We start from the raw sequence: 16,713 nt of genomic DNA, 5'->3' as shown, positions 1-16,713 counted from the left end.
TATGTGGAACCTAGAAAAATGGTACAGATGAACCGGTTTGCAGGGCAGAAATTGAGACACAGATGTAGAGAACAAATGTATGCACACCAAGCGGGGAAAGCAGCGGGGGGTGGCAGGGTGGTGGGATGAACTGGCTGATTGGGATTGACATGTATACACTGATGTGGATAAAGTTGATGACTAATCAGAACCTGCTGTATATAAAAAAAATTATATATATATATAGTAAGAAAAATAAAAAAGACTACAAAACATCTGTTAGGCTCATTACACTTCTAGGTATGTATGAACTGCATAATGAAACTGAAAAGTCTTTCTTAAGATTTAAATTTTCTATCTTTAAAAAATCAAATTAATAGTTATCAAATAATCACTATTGGTAAATGATGGAGGAGAAACTATATTTTATTTTGAAATAATGTTGATGGTTTTATAATTGGCTAATATTATCATGTACATATGTTATTCTCTAAAACTTACCCAGATCACTTGATTTCTTCTGAAGCTCGATGGTAAGTGCTTTCAATTGATCTTCACTTCTTTCCAATCTTGTAAAATATATTAGTTCATAATGTAAAATATTCTTTTAGTCAGAATTCATCTAGTAACTACAACTGGTGCAATTTAGCAACAGTATATCTTATCATAGATTCACTCATTCAATTATTACACATTTCTTGACAACATACTTTGTGTCAGATAGTGTAACATTTCAAAACAAGATATTACTATTATACATACATAGTTGTATATTAATTACATCTACATAAAACCTCAAACTTATTGTCACGATTTATCTCTTAGCTATCTCTTAGCTATTGATGATAATCAAATTAATGCATTCTAATGCAAATTAATGCAATCTCTTTGAAAGAGATTGAGTACATAACTACTATTATACTGAATTCTGCCTTAGGAACAATATATGAGAATTACCCAATTCACTTAACTCCACTGGCTTTCCATTTCCTCATCTATAAAACTGAGGTAATTGGAACAGATGACATCCAAAGTCACTTAAAATTTGAAAATCACCTGGATAGGTCAATCAAGAATATACAAGATTAGCTGAGCTAGAATATCTAGTTTTCCTTCCTTCACTATACATAAGCAGTAGAGAAGAAACTCTACTAGGCCCAGGTCATGACTTCAGAGAGAAGCTTATTCCTCTCTTTCATCTTCCAGACTTAATTAACCCTTATACTAACAGGACAAAAATAATTACCTAGGCCTCATAACACAACTTCATATAAACATTTCCTTAATACAAAGTAGTGGAAAACAGATGAAGTTTTTAACTCAAGTTTTAGAAAAACTATTTAGATGAAATGCAGATGAATATTTTATATATACCTAACCATATTCATTAATCCATTGATTTATCAAAAATGTTTGAGTACCTACTCTGTACCAGGCTAGTTGATAAATTTATAAATCACAAAGACGGTTACAGACCCCAGTAAAAACAAACCAACAAGCTAGGAAGTTATTTCTATTTAATAACCCACAGTTAATTAAATATGTGATATCACTGCATCAGCCCTTATGAGCTTGTCTATATTGCTTAACTATATGAAAAGCATGCATGGGAACTATCCTAGAGAATACCTGCTATCTTTTCCTGGGATACCTGCCTACCCAATACAAACTCTTAAAATGTGTTCCCACTTTATACATAAAAAAGAAACTTGGTTATAGTTGTTATAGGAATTACAAGTCAGTTGTCAATGAATAGAAAATGGCACTGAATATTAGAAGTAAATTGTTTTTATTCAGCTAAATAAGAAGTATTTTTACCTTTGCTGTTCTGTTGTCAATAATTCTTTCAAGTTGCAAGTAGTAGTTTTAAGTTCAGTAACCATAAATGAATGGGCAGCTTTAGCTTCAATAAATTCTTCCATTTGCGCTTCTTTTTCTCCAGTGAGCTGATATATTTTTTTTGTTGCTATTTGTAAATCTTCCTCTAAAGCCTTTTGAGTACTCTAAATGAAATAAAGTACAAAAAAAACCCCTATGAACCAAGGGCCTTAAGAAAAAAGGCTGAATTCATCTGCTTTCTGTAATTCACTGCCTCTCCCTCCCTCCCTCCTTATCCTTTCACCCCTCCTCTACCCCACCCTGGCCAATCTGGAGTGCCGCACCCACTACTCTTATTTCAATTCACCATTCCTCCAAGGCCCACCTATACTCCCAACCCCTCCATGGAGTCTTCCTAACCAATCCAGCCCATAATGTTCTTTCAATTCTTAGAAATATTGTAGAATTTTTGCCTGAATCATGTTGGTACCTAGCATAGTCTTGTATTTGTTATACTTTTGATGTGTTTTTATCAAATGTCTCTAAACTATAAGCATTTGTAGACAGAGATTGTATCTTCTCTGTTTGAAGCTTCAGGTCCTTGTACATAGTATTAGTATTCAATAAATATTTGTTGACTGACTGATGGTGTGAGAATTATCACACACTAATCAGTTTTTAAATCATACCACACTTCTTTGCAAAGACATTTTAATATCTTCTAGTTCTGATGTCAAATGATCCTTCTTCTCATTTGATTCTTTTAAGTTTTCATTCTGTAATTCTAAAAAAGAAAGTTGTAGATAGGTAATACTTAATAAAAAATACATACCAAGAAAACAAATTATTTGTAACAATTACTTTTTCCTCTATTACATACTCCAAACTGAGAGAGAATTATGCATATACAGATGCACTGATATCATCACCTTTTACTGACCTTTCAAGATTGTTATTGCCCAAGGACTCAAAGGTGAATATATAGGGACATTTTGTGCTACATTTTTTAGTACTAGCTAAGCATTGGAAACAACCTAAATATCCAAAAGGAGACATTAAATTATGGTGATACAATGGTATATCATGTAGCCAGCCACTGTAAATGATGATATAGATATTTATTTATTTATTACTAATTTGGATATTCATAAAAATCATAGAATAAAAAGGGCAACTTAAAAACAGTATTTATATAAATAGTACATGTGAAAGGAAAGAATACACATAAAAATCTCAAAAGTAGTTTGTCTCCTAATGGTGAAATTATTCATGATTTTCATTATTCCCTATCTTGATTTTTATATTTTTCTAAATAATTGCATTTACTTATATAAATATTATGAAAAAAAGCTACTGACTCCACTTGATAGCTAAATATTTACTAAATCCTAAGTGCCAGGTGCTAGTTTATATGCTTTACACGTATACAGTCACTTTTCAACCTCATAAAAAACACTAAGGGAAAACAGTTCATGCCCTTCTCTGGGTTCAAATTATTCTATTTCCTTTTACTAGCTACGTACACTTGGGCATGATACTTAACCAATCTCCCTCTACCTTTCCCACATGTAAAATGATAGTTATTCATATCTTGAAGAGTTCCTGTTAGGATTACACACGATGATGCAACTTAAAACATTTAACCACAGTGTTTTCTAGCATATAGTCAACAAATGTTAAATACTATTATGATGATGGTAATGATGGTATAGTGTATACAGAAACTGGACCTTAAAATTCAAGGTATTTACAGTACAACTGGGCAGGCAGACAAATAATCAAAGATAAGCACTGATGGGTAGTCACTAGAAATTCTGGGAATATATCAATACATAGAGGGGACACCAAAGCTTAATAGGACCAGTAACGATTAGAGGTAAGGGGAGACAGACATAGAGAGGGAAAATTCCAGAAAATGACAGCTGGGTTGAAACATTTGAAAGCCAGTAACAATTAACAAGAGTAATGGGAGTTGGGGGAAAATCACAAGAGATGTGAAAGAGCATATACAAAGGCAAAAATGGAAGAGACAGGATGACACATTCTGAAGTCTAAAGGAAATATATTTCAATAGCATGAAACTTAAAGTACAAGGGAGAAATCATAGCAGATATGATTGGAAAAATAATAAGGATAAAATCATAACAGGATTCATATAACTTGCTCAGAGGTGTACACTTCCTAAGTCATGAAAAACAATGAAGGATGTTAAACAACACAATAATGTTCCAGGTTTATATATTTTTTTAATTCCAATCTCAAAATCTGTGTAGAAATGAAGGGGCTAGTGCTCCAACTCTCAGAAAAAAATAGGAAAAGTAGATCTGGAGAGAGGGCAATGATAACTAAAGATTGTCTATTATCATACTATTTATAATGGTCTGTCAATAAGTGTCTCCTCTGAGAAATCATAATCACAAACTAGTACTTAGGCATGTGTGGGAACAGAATATATGCTGCTTGAATATCCTAAAAAGCTCCAAGCCAAAACTTAGTTTGAAGTTCCCCTAAGTTCCCCCAGGATTCCAGAAGCTGCAAATGTAAATTTCCTCTGTAAAAATATACTTCCAGTTCAGGCCTTAAAGAATTTCCACAGCTGAAAGTACATGACCTCACAATCAAAAATCAAAAGAGTAAACAAAGCACTACAAGCAAAGTCAGTAAAATGAACAAAAGACAGACTTTGACCTGACTGTAAGATTTCAGATGTTAGAATTACTGGCTGTAGAATTTAAAAAATAAGTATTATATCATTTTTAAAAACTAAAAGAAGGAACTTCCCTGTCAGTCCAGTGGTTAAGACTCCATGCTTCCAATGCAGGGGGCACGGGTTTGATCCCTGGTCGGGGAACTAAGATCCCACATGCCATGTGGTGCAGACAAAAATTTTAAAAAAACAAAACTACTAAAAGAAATAAGGGGGCTTCCCTGGTGGTGCAGTGGTTGAGAGTCTGCCTGCCGATGCAGGGGACACGGGTTCGTGCCCCGGTCTGGGAAGATCCCACATGCCATGGAGCAGCTGGGCCTGTGAGCCATGGCCACTGAGCCTGCACGTCCGGAGCCTGTGCTCCACAACAGGAGAGGCCACAACAGTGAGAGGCCCGTGTACCACAAAAATAAATAAATAAAATAAAAAATAAAAGAAATAAGGAAGATGTCCATAAACTAAAACTATCTAGAAATGACACATAAAATTGAAACTGAAAATTTCACTGGGGTGATAGCGAGGTATGTCATTCAAACAAACTTTCCTCTAAAAAGGAATAAAAATTCAAGATCAAATATTAAGAACATTAAAATCATTAAACTCCCAACAAAATAATAAGAAATTACCAGGCACAAAGTGAAGGAAAAATAGAAACTTATAGAAGTAAGATAAGTACAAAACCTGCTTTTGCCCCAGGGGAATTTGCAGGTCCTGGCAAAGCTGGACCTTTGATTTGAAATTATGATGAAATGAGAAAAAGAAATATGAAAATCCAAAGACTATATAAGGTAAGAAGCCCAAGAATTAAACCTTTGTACAATAAGCTAGAACAATCATTATATGTGGAGGGAGCAAAAGTAAACAAACCCTCAAGCAAATCTACAGCACAGGTTCACATCACCTGAGTGTTCCAGCTAATCCCAAGCCATGAAACGGACTTAAGGTGGGTAGAGCCACCATGCACATGGTAAAAGTAAACAGGAATCCTCCAAAGAGGAAGTTAAATTACTTACATACTAGGCAAGCCTTACAATACTTACAAATTTTTTCAAGAAAAATAATAAACATGTAGTCAAAGACAAGAAGGCACCCAATAAAACAAGGCTAAATAAATAAAACAAAATCTGGACTAAAATATATCAGAAACAAAAGACAGTATGAGGCCCACAAACATTTAAGATAAAGAATTATCAGAAAGAAACTATAAAGTAGCTATTCTTAGTATATTTAAAGAATAAAAACCTTGAAAATAATAAGAAACAGAAAATTACATAAAGTAGAATAGCAGATTTGAAAAATAAGTAAGAATAACATCTTAAACATCTTAATAACTGAAAATAAAATTGGAAGAGTTCATAGTGGGTGAGAAACAAATGAAGAGAGAATTAGTGAATGACACGATAGGTGAAAAGAAATCATCCAGAATAAGGCACAGAAAAGCAAAACTGTGAAAAGATGGAAAAGAAATTAAGAGTCACAGAAGATAGAGAAAATTAACATGATTTTTATTCAAAGTTCCAGAATGAGAGGAAACAGAGAATAGAGCAAATATAATGTTTGAAGGAAAGCAATAATAAAAGACATTAATTTACAGATTCAAGAAGCTGTAAAATAAGATTAAGCATATATCTTAACATATCATACTGAAAATGCTAAAATATCAAAGGCAAAGAAAATCTAAAAAGCCACAACAGAGGGAAAAGATAACTTATATTCAAAGGTTCAACAGTTAGGTTGAAAAATGACACAAAGGAAGCCAAAAGAAAGCAAGATGCCACCTTCAGTGTTCTAAAACATACAGTTTTAACATATAGTGTGCCAACTAGAAATACATATGAAACAAAAAAATCCTTTCCAGATGAGAATGGATAAACAAACATTCAGACAAAATCATCACAAGAATATTCTCACTAAAGCATATTCTAAGTATTACTCTTCAAGGTAGAAAGAATATGATCCAGACAAAAGATCTGAGAATTAAGAGGAGGGATCAAAATCAAGATGGCAGAGTAGGAGGACACGAAACTCACCTCCCCACGAGGAACACATTAAAAATACATTTATACGTGGAACAATTCTCACTGAAAACTAACTGAAGAATGTCAGAAAAACTCTTGTACATCCAAGGCTGTAAGAAAGATCCACATGGAATCCAGTAGAAAGGAAAGAGAAGCAATCAGATCGGGACCTGTGCCCCTGTGAAGAGACACGGAAGAGGAGGGGAATCCTCCTTGGGGAGTGAGCAGTTCAAACCACGTATTGGGCACCTCAGCTCTCAGGTCCAAAAGTGGGAAGACAAGTCCCCTAAGCTGGTTAGAAAACCAGTGAGACTAACAAGGGGGCTGTAAGAAACTTAAACTCAACTTGTGAAGAAGTGCAACACTTGCTTACTCCTGAAACAAGGCAGAGAAAGCAAACTGAAACTGCACTGTACTCTGTCCCATTTCCTACAACTTCCACAGTGTGCTACCCAGCCTGAGCCAAGTGCCTGCTCAGGCTTTGCTTGCTTTGCCCGCAACTCCACACTAGGTAAAGGGCTGCTGTGGCTGTCCGGAGTGCTCAATTGTGAGGGACTATGCCAGCCCGAACACAAAACAGCATCTGAATAGGGAGGGGCATCCATTATCAGCACTTAAAGCAACAGTACATCAGAAGTGGTCCCAGGCTCTGACTACAGCTGACACCACCACAGCCTGCACCCAGACCCACACAGAGCACCCACACCAGCCCTGCCTACTCTGCAGTCCAACTCCAAACTAGGGTGAGGGTTGCAAAGGCATTTTAGTCCCATCTGAATGGGGCAGGGACAGCTATTAATGGTGCTTACAGATCCAGCACATCATAAGCAGTCCAGACTCTGACTGTGACCAGGGATGCCACAGACCATACCCAGACCCACACCGAGCACCTGCACTGGCCCCTCTTGCTCCAGCACTGATCTGCATGGGGTAAGGGTGCCAGTGCTGGGAGGGAAGAGCACACACTTAGAAGGAACAAAGACAGATCAGACCAAACCCTTAGGCTTTCTCTTTGAGCAACTTGAGACCTGACCCTGCCCCCAGTAGGGTGGTGTTGGCCACTTAGAAAAGAAACCCCAGCTCACAACTGGCTCTGGCTCTAGTCCCTCCATCTCCAGCCCAACCTCTTACCAAGGTGAGAGCTGCCAGCACATGCTGGGAAAAAACATGACTCACATCATATTCCACTCTCCCACCACAGCCAGTGGGCATACTCAGACTCTCCCATACAAGAATACCCCTTCAGGACCTCAATGGGTAACTTTTTCACCTAATTTCATCAAAACAGAGAAAGTTAAGCAAAATGAGAAGACAGATGAATTTCTTTCGATCAACAGAACAAGAGAAAAACCCTAAAAACAACTGATGAAACTAATAATTTACCAAATAAAGAGTTTAAACCATTAGTAATAAGAATGCTAACTGAATTAGGGAAAAGAACAGATGAAAACAGTGAGAATTTTAACAAGAAACAAGAAAATATGAAAAAGAAACAGTAAGAACTGAATAATACAATAATTAAATGAAAAACACACTACAGGGAATTAACAAATGACTAAGTGATATAGAAGAATGCATAAATGATCTGAAAGATAGAAAAATGTAAATCGCCCAATCAGCAAAAATATTTTCCAGCAAAAATGCCAAAAAAGTCCTAAAAATAACATTAATCAAACAATATGTAAAATTGAATAAAATAACATAAAAATAATAATAAAAGTAGATTCATAACCAGGGATAAAAAGTTAATATTAGAAAATTAGGTTTAACATTAGAAAATAATCACTAATAAATTAAAGGAAAAAAACCATATGACAATCTCAATATATGCCCAAAAAAAGCACATTTGATAAGCCAATATCCATTATAAAACTCTTTGACAGTAATTCTCTTCCAGAAAGCAGGGATGCAATAATAAATAATTGCATTCCCCATAATTAGCTTTGTGCCTGACAGAGAATAGAAAGGAGGTTAATAAAAGTTGAACAGATGAAAGAATGAGTAATGGTTTGAAAGTGGTAATATACATCCAAAAGAAAGTTTCCAACTGCCTTCCAACGGCATTATACATGGAGTGTAGGACAATGTGCAGCTTCCATTCAAAAGGATAGCAGAGGAAGTAGAGACCTCAAATTTGTTAAAGCCAGAAGGTAAAGAAAACTTTCATTAATAGGTTTTGAGGGAAAAAAATTTTTATATGCTACATAAGAAGAGCAAGGGTTTCAAAGACAAAGTTTGGAAAGTAGAGGAACAATAGGAGGTAAAGACAGGGAGAAAAGCCAACGTTGATAAGAGAATGAAAAAAAGTAATGGGTTTTAATCAAGGATGACTGATATGTGGCCTCATGAAAAAACCCAAACCCTCTCCAAACAGCATCCTATTTCAAAGTATAGTACTCTTAATACACAGAAAGAAAATAATCAAAATTTTCTCCCCTTAAATTTATTTCTTAAATCTCTGATCACTGATACTCTTTAGCAGGCAACAAGTATTGGCAAGAGACAAAAATTAGGTAATAGCAAGAAAATATTAAAAATAAAAATTAGCTGATCATAATTCATTTAAATGGATAGTTCCAGGCAGAATGAAGCAGTCTGTAACAGAACAACTCTCATGCTGAAAATAACTAGAAAACATGAAACAAACCAAAACAGAAAGGACAAAAGAGGCTAAGATTCCTAAGAACTCCTGATAACTGAACTGACAAAGTGCAGCTGACATCTGCTGATTCTGGGTATGAGCAAGAGGTCTAAATGCTGGCTTGGTCCCAGCAGAGAGCCACTGCCAGGGGATAAAAAAAAGAGCATAGTTATATTGGGTCTCAAAGAGCTGAAGAAACAAAACTGAAGACTCAAAAAACCTCATAAACTTGACTATTTCCCTTCATTCAGCTCAGCCTCTAATTGCATTATAGTAATTAGCCCACCACACTCCCAATTTCTCCCTAGCAAACAGAAGACAATATCTCCAGAGCCTCTAACTTTTCTTATAACAATGTATGGAATTCAATCAAAAAATTACTGGGCACACCAAAAGATAAAGACAAATCACTAAAAAGTAAGACTGTAAAGGAATAGAAAGTAGAATGGGATGAGGGGAGGAGGGAAGGGGAGTTACTGGTTAATGGGTACAGAGTTTCAGTTTTGCAACATGAAAAGGGTTGCAAGAGTTCTGGAGATAAATACTAGTGATGACTGCATAACAATGTGAATGTATCTACACCACTGAGCTGTACACTTAAAAATGATTAAGATGGTAAGTTTTATGCTATATGTATTTTATCACATTTTTTTAAAAAGAAACAGACCAACAGGTAAGCCAGATATTGAAATAAAAAGAAAATAGCTATAAGATATCAATGATTAATATATTCAAAAAGGATGAAATGTCATTTTTAAAAGAGGAGAATTAACCAGAGAAGTGGAATCTTAAGAAAAATAATTGAATGGAAATTTAGAAGGAAAAAATATGATTAAAGTTAAGAATTCAGTAAATGAGTTTAAAACCAAATTAGACACAGCAGAAGGCAGGGTTAGGTAACAGGTCAATAGAAGATCTCTAAGTTGAAACAAAGAGAAAAACAAATGGAAGATACATACATATGGGAAACAATGAAAAGTAACTTAAATGAATATATTTCAGTGTTATGAGTCTGCAGAATCACATTGTATTAGTTATTTATTACCAATAAGTTGTTTCCAGTTTATATAAGATTAAATATTCATCCATGCATCCTAACACCTATTAAACTCCTATTATATATACATAGCAATATGCTGGGCACTAGAGTGACAAAGATATTTAGTGAGACACAGTGCCTGCCTTCAAGACACTCATGGTCACAGGAGACACACAAGTAATGCTTAAGCCACTCTTAACAATAAGGAGTTCACTAGAATTTAGCCAGTAGATTTGGAGAGGAGGTAGGAGGTTCATTTTGGACAGAGTAAGTAGCCAAAAGCATGATGGTGAGATAGGAAGAACATAAAAGGTAAGGAAGTTAAACAATTTCAGTATATCTGGAGTATAGGATATAGTAGTGACAGTAAGGTGAAATGAGCAGGCATAGGTTAGCAGGAGCTAGATAATTATTTGCCACATTTTAAAGAGAAAGGTGAAAAATGTCACAAGATCTCTATGATGTTCTGAAAGGGACATAGTATTTCACAAAGTGTATGCCTTTCAAGTGCCTTACTAGTTGAACAAGTTTGAAAAATACTCAATAATAAGATAGTCTAAACATTACATGACACTAAAGATCCTTCACAATCTGATCCAAACATTTTTTTCCCAGTCTCATTTACCTGAGTTCTTTAAGATACAGACACACCAATCAGTGTTTCAAATATGACCTAATTTTCACACTTCCATGACTTGCACAAGCCATTTCTTCTGCCTACACTCCCTCCTGCAATTCATTGTCTAGTGAACTTTTAATCATCTAAGGTTTAGTTTAACTAACAATTTTTTCTAAATGCCTTGCTCCAAGAATAATTAGTAATTCCCTCCATAGTGCTCCCAGAGTATTCATTTATTTATAAGATGTTTGAGTGCCTAATATATGCCAGGCACTTGGAATGCATGAATGAACAAAAAAAGACAAAGATCCTTGTTTTCATGGAGCACCTTACTGAAACTCTGAAGAAGGTGACAGTATGAAAAGGGATAAGAGGAGCACATATACTTTGAAAAATCTTCTTAAGTGACTATTATTCCCTCCTCCAACTGTTCCAACCTAGATGGAGAATTACAGCATTAGAAAGCATTACAAAAAAATTGTAATGAAAGCTAAATTTAAAACATAACAAGAGGAATACATAAGATATTCTTATATTTTCTTATATAAATTCTTACTTGTCTTTTCCTCTAATTGATTAACTTTATCTCTGGACTCCTCTAGCAGAAATGTTAACTCTTTCATTTTATTTTCTTTCTCAGTACTTTGGATCAATAGCAGTGATACCTAAAATGAAATATTTAAATACTACATTATAGATATGAAAAATTAAATATGACACTTAGCATTTATCATTATCTGTGATTATTTTATATACTTGCTTATATGTTTTTCAGCTCTCTGTGCCTGGCATTTAGTATGTGCCTGCACGATAAACATTTACTGGATGAAGGAATGAACAAACTAATGCAATATACCCAATATTACAGTATGTATTTTAAGTTATCACTTAGAAGATTATATATTGAAATCTACTTGTTCATTTATTCCATAAATATTATTGAGCACCTAATCTGTTCCAGAAACCATAATACGCACTGAATATACAGAGATGATGGAACTCACCTTCAAGAAACTCACAGCCTAGACCAGGAAACAAACAACTATACCTGAATATTATTAGTAATAGGACAAAAATATTATAGGAATCAAGAAAGGAACACCTAAATCAGTCCTGGGGGAGGTAATCAAAAATTAATCCTTCTCAGAGAACTGAACTGAGTCTTGATAGACAAGTACAAATTAATCAGGCTGCAGGGGAAATGAACATTCTAGACTTGTATGAGAACACAAAGGATCAAGAGATCATGCTTCTATTCAGAGAACTGAAAACACTCAGATGGCTAGAATACAGAGTGCATGTAAAGAAAAGGTGAAAGATAAACTCATAAAGATAGACTGAAGACTTGCAGATTCAACATGGCAGAAAGACCTCTATGCCCTATTTTCACCTTCAAATCACCCAAAAAATAACCAGGGAAACAACAAAGGTGGACTTCATCTTCCATGAAACCACAAGACTTCTATAATCCAAACCACAACATGTAAAAAAGGAAAGCAGTTAGAAGGAACAGAAAATGATTTAGCATAGAAAAGCAAGGTCAAAACTAAGAGTCTAGGGGCTTCTCTGGTGGCGCAGTGGTTAAGAATCTGCCTGCCAATGCAGGGGACAAAGGTTCGAGCCCTGGTCCAGGAATATCCCACATGCCGCGGAGCAACTAAGCCCGTGTGCCACAGCTACAGAGCCTGCGCTCTACAGCCTATGAGCCACAACTACTGAGCCCATGTGCCACAACTACTGAAGCCCGCGCACCTAGAGCCCAAGCTCCAAAACAAGAGAAGCCAACGCAATGAGAAGCCTGTGCACTGCAACAAAGAGTTGCCCCCACTCACCGCAACTAGAGAAAGCCCGTGCGCAGCAACGAAGACCCAATGCAGCCAAATAAATAAATAAATAAATAAATAAATTTTTTAAAATTAAAAAAAAAACTAAGAGTCTACACAGGGAAGATTACAAATGAGAAGATAATTCAATCCCAAAGAAACAGAATGTTTCAAGAATTAGAAGCAACAGACACTGTGAAAGGTAGGTATGAAATAGGAGACTAAGTATAAGGAGACTGGAAGTCTGCAAATAGTAAGACCCTCTTAACCCTAGGCCCTTAACCCTTAAGACCCTAGGCCCTCTTAACCCTCCTTCCCTGGACTCTACTCCCTGAAAGCCAATGTAGTCAGAGAACTAACCTACTCCATCTTTATAAGAGACACTGGTATGATCAAACTGAAAAAAAGAATCTCTAAACCTGGGTATTCCAGGCACAGGAAGGGGTGGAGACAAAGGATATAATTGAGAAGTCAGCATATGAAATGATGAGACTCAGCTTGTCCTTCCTACCCTGCCAACCCAGCCCCAAAATGCCATCAGCAAAGTTTACATTCCCAGGCAGGAATTTGGAGAACTCCAGAAAAAAAAAGCCTTACAAATAATGACATTTAGGAGTCCCCAACAAAAACACTAGCTTGCCACAGCATAATTTTACAGGGAACCCCCCAAATCTGTGAGCTCTGCTCATGTACCCAGGATTCCAACAAGCTTCTTAGCACTTTATTCTATTTTTGTGTTCTGTAATAATAAGCACAATTTTAAATTTTAAGACGACCTTCTTTCAGAAATCTGGTTTAAAAAATACAGTTAAAATACAGAAAAGATTGTTAACTCTTTCAAAAGATCGAAGTATAACACATAAATCAGAATTCTATCATTTAACCAGAACTTGAAGAATCTTCTCTGTACTTTCAATTTGCCATTATTGTTCAAGTAGATATCCTTATTATCTATAATTACAAGGTATCTGTGGCAAGTCAGATAAAAACTCAGGAAAAATAGGGGGAAATAGAGAGATGAGGATTCCTTTCTATATTTCATTTTCCATTCTGGATTCAGAAGGCTTGAAACTGTTAAAGTTGGCATAATAATCATCTGAAATCAACATTCTTGTGACTGCAAAAGAACACAGACTCATCATTTTCAAGTCTCACACTATGTGTCATTAATAGAAAGAAGCAAAAGAATGTTTTAGTTCCCCTTCATTGGTGTCATAGTGTATTTCAAAATAAACTGCAAAATGTGGGTCGAGTGGTCAATCATCATCATCTTTATATTTTATGAGGTTTCTGTCTGAACAAAACTTCTCACAAAATAATATATTTTTACAGCAATGTCCTAAAACCAACTAATATAAATATCGTAGAAGATTCACTGATTTTAAAAAAGGGCTAGCATTTAGTATGTATAAATTTGAGTCAGTGGAAATTAAGGCAAATGGAAAATATATTTAAATATGTATAATATTAAAATTCTCTCAGAAATTTATCAAGCAGGCAGCAAGTACAAATTTCTCTTGAAATTTTAAGTACCTCATGAATTAGCGAGTATAAAGAATACAGAAAGTTGATTTTTAAAAAACACCTGCTTTTCCTTGTTATTTACTTCCTTCTTGTATTGTTCATCAAGATGTTGGATTTTTTCATAATCTTCCTTTACTTTAAAAATAAAACAAATACACTTTAATATCTTCATATAATTGTATAACAAACAAAATTTTAAGTTTCTGATATTTTATTTCACTTCCTTATTTACCTAGATATTAAACCCCAAAGGTTTAACAAGTTAAAACTGCTATTTAAACCCCAAAGGTTTAACAAGTTAAAACTGCTATTTTCTTGCTGCTAACTTTCTGTTTAGTAAAATAAAGAATTTAAATAATATCAAAGTTACAATAACTTTTAAAAATTCTATCATTCTTATAATAGCAGATATATAAAAGTTTTTTCTTTATAACACACTAGTCTGAAATAACAGATTTTAAATGTGTATGTATATTATTATCTTAACATGCAACTTGACCAAGAAATGTAAAAATAAGACCAAATCACACTTCAAATCACCAAATCACACCATTATACAAACCATAATTTGATTTCAGGGAAAATGTAGCTTTTGAAGCCAAAAGGGTATTTTTAACATATACCAATTTCCTGCCACATTCCACAAGATTTTGAGGGGCTTATAAAGCCATATACAATACAGAAATTTTCAATAGTTTAGGCATCAAGCTGAAGGTATGAAAGCATTAGCAGAATCTAATAAACAGCAAAAGAGTAATATAAAAAATAAGGATTCCTACCCTTAAAATGGATTTCCAGTCTGGAATTCTCAGCTTGCACACGAAGTTCCTCAAAAGCTATTATCATTTTCTGAAATACATTTAACTTTTAAGAATCATACTTAGACTTTTTAAATAGCTTTCCTCAAACAATGAAAATAATAAATTTGTATCATCTGATCATTATACTTAAAACGATACAACTTTGAATAATGAAAATTCTATAACTTTTAACAATTAAATAATTTACTAAAATATTAAGAGTGCCTATTAAGGTAGCTTCCCAGGTATTTGAAGGCACTGAAGACAGGTTGTATATCACCGAACAGCAGCAAAACAATTGTTGGTACTCTAGTCATTTACTTAATAGCCCATATCAAAATCTGTAATTTTCTATTGATTTTTGCTTATGTATTTCTTTCTTCACTGAAGTGTAACCTCTGTGAGGTCTCTCCCCATAAAAGTTCAAATTATACTTCCATTACCTGGCAGCATGAATTCATTCACATTCAACAAATCCTGATTTGTAAAATTGGATGAATTCATTTATTCATTTAATAAATAGTTACTGAGTGTCAATTATTTGCCAGGCACTGTTTTAAGCACTTAGGATATAAGACAAAGTCCTTACCCTATTGGAACTAACTTATATTTCAGTGTAAGAAAGAATATATACACACAAAATACACACACACATACACACACACACACACGTGTATATCAAATAAATATCATGTAGTTTTAAGTGCTCTTCAGAAAAGTTAGACAAGGTGAGGAGATAGAGGATAATTGAACAGAAAGACATTTTAGGTAAAGTAGTAAAGGGGATAATAAAAAAAGCAGAATGAAGCTTATGAGTTTGCATAAGATCTTAGATACAGAAGTTCTAGATAGAAGGAACAAATTCAAAGAAGCAAGATCAGAAAGAGCTTAGCAAGTTTGAGAAACAAAAAAGGAACAACTATAGAAGAGAAGCAAAGTGGAAAATGATAGGGGATGGGGTAAAAAAGGTAAACAGGCAACAGACAGATTGATAATACAGGTATGTTTTTCAAATTAATGATTAAGTGTCACAATGTGCTAAGTCTCTGACACAGAGTTAATATCTAATAAATTAAGTTAAATGGTGTTACTAACATGTAAATTCAAAAAATGCTAAAAAAACAGAACATTAATACTCATGGTATATATAGAACGCTGGGAATTTTATTGGATATAATCATATATCAAAAGATAAATAATAATCCCTTTAGCAAGAACAATTGTTCTTATCTTTGTAGCTATCACTCTAATTTACTTAGAAATGTCTCTTTAAAATATTCAAATTTTCAATACCACTTACCTCAATGTTACTATTTAGGTCCACATAAACTTGCCTAGTTTCTTCCCGCTCATATTCATCTATTATAAATATAAAATTTTCAAAAGTAAATTTTAAAACAATTACGATTCCAATAAGATAATACTCAAATGTCTCCGGTAAACATTAAAATATTTAAAAATCTGTGTTAGTAAAGGGCACTGGTATATCTTTTGAGTCTTTTAAAGTAGTATCAAAAGCAGCTTCATAGTAAGGTATGGTCATACTTCATGACATCAACCTCAAAAGCTAGGTGCTGGGGCTTCCCTGGTGGCAGAGTGGTTGAGGGTCCGCTTGCCGATGCAGGGGACACGGGTTTGTGCCCCGGTCCGGGAAGATCCCACATGCCCGGAGCCTGCACGTCCGGAGCCTGGGCCACAACAGTGAGAGGCCCGTGTACCGCAAAAAAAAAAAAAAAAAAAAAAAA

The 16,713-nt window shown here is 34.6% G+C and overlaps 1 protein-coding gene across 1 annotated transcript in view; it reads right to left on the bottom strand.

Annotated features, from left to right (window-relative positions):
• Positions 1 to 430: 430 nt before the first annotated feature.
• Positions 431 to 16,713, bottom strand: part of LOC103070658 (synaptonemal complex protein 1-like) — a 38,259-nt gene continuing 21,976 nt past the window's right edge. Inside the window, 7 exon segments of the mRNA XM_082931249.1 lie at positions 431 to 548; positions 1,798 to 1,982; positions 2,487 to 2,581; positions 11,378 to 11,486; positions 14,230 to 14,303; positions 14,948 to 15,017; positions 16,269 to 16,327. Coding sequence (XP_082787375.1) covers positions 431 to 548; positions 1,798 to 1,982; positions 2,487 to 2,581; positions 11,378 to 11,486; positions 14,230 to 14,303; positions 14,948 to 15,017; positions 16,269 to 16,327 — 710 coding nt within the window.

Source organism: Lipotes vexillifer, unplaced genomic scaffold, assembly GCF_000442215.2.
Source record: "Lipotes vexillifer unplaced genomic scaffold, Lipotes_vexillifer_v1.1 scaffold1029, whole genome shotgun sequence".
In the NCBI taxonomy this organism is placed as follows: Eukaryota; Metazoa; Chordata; class Mammalia; order Artiodactyla; family Lipotidae; genus Lipotes; species Lipotes vexillifer.
The sequence above is the reverse complement of the archived record's forward strand: the minus strand, read 5'-3'. Positions and strand labels throughout refer to the sequence as shown.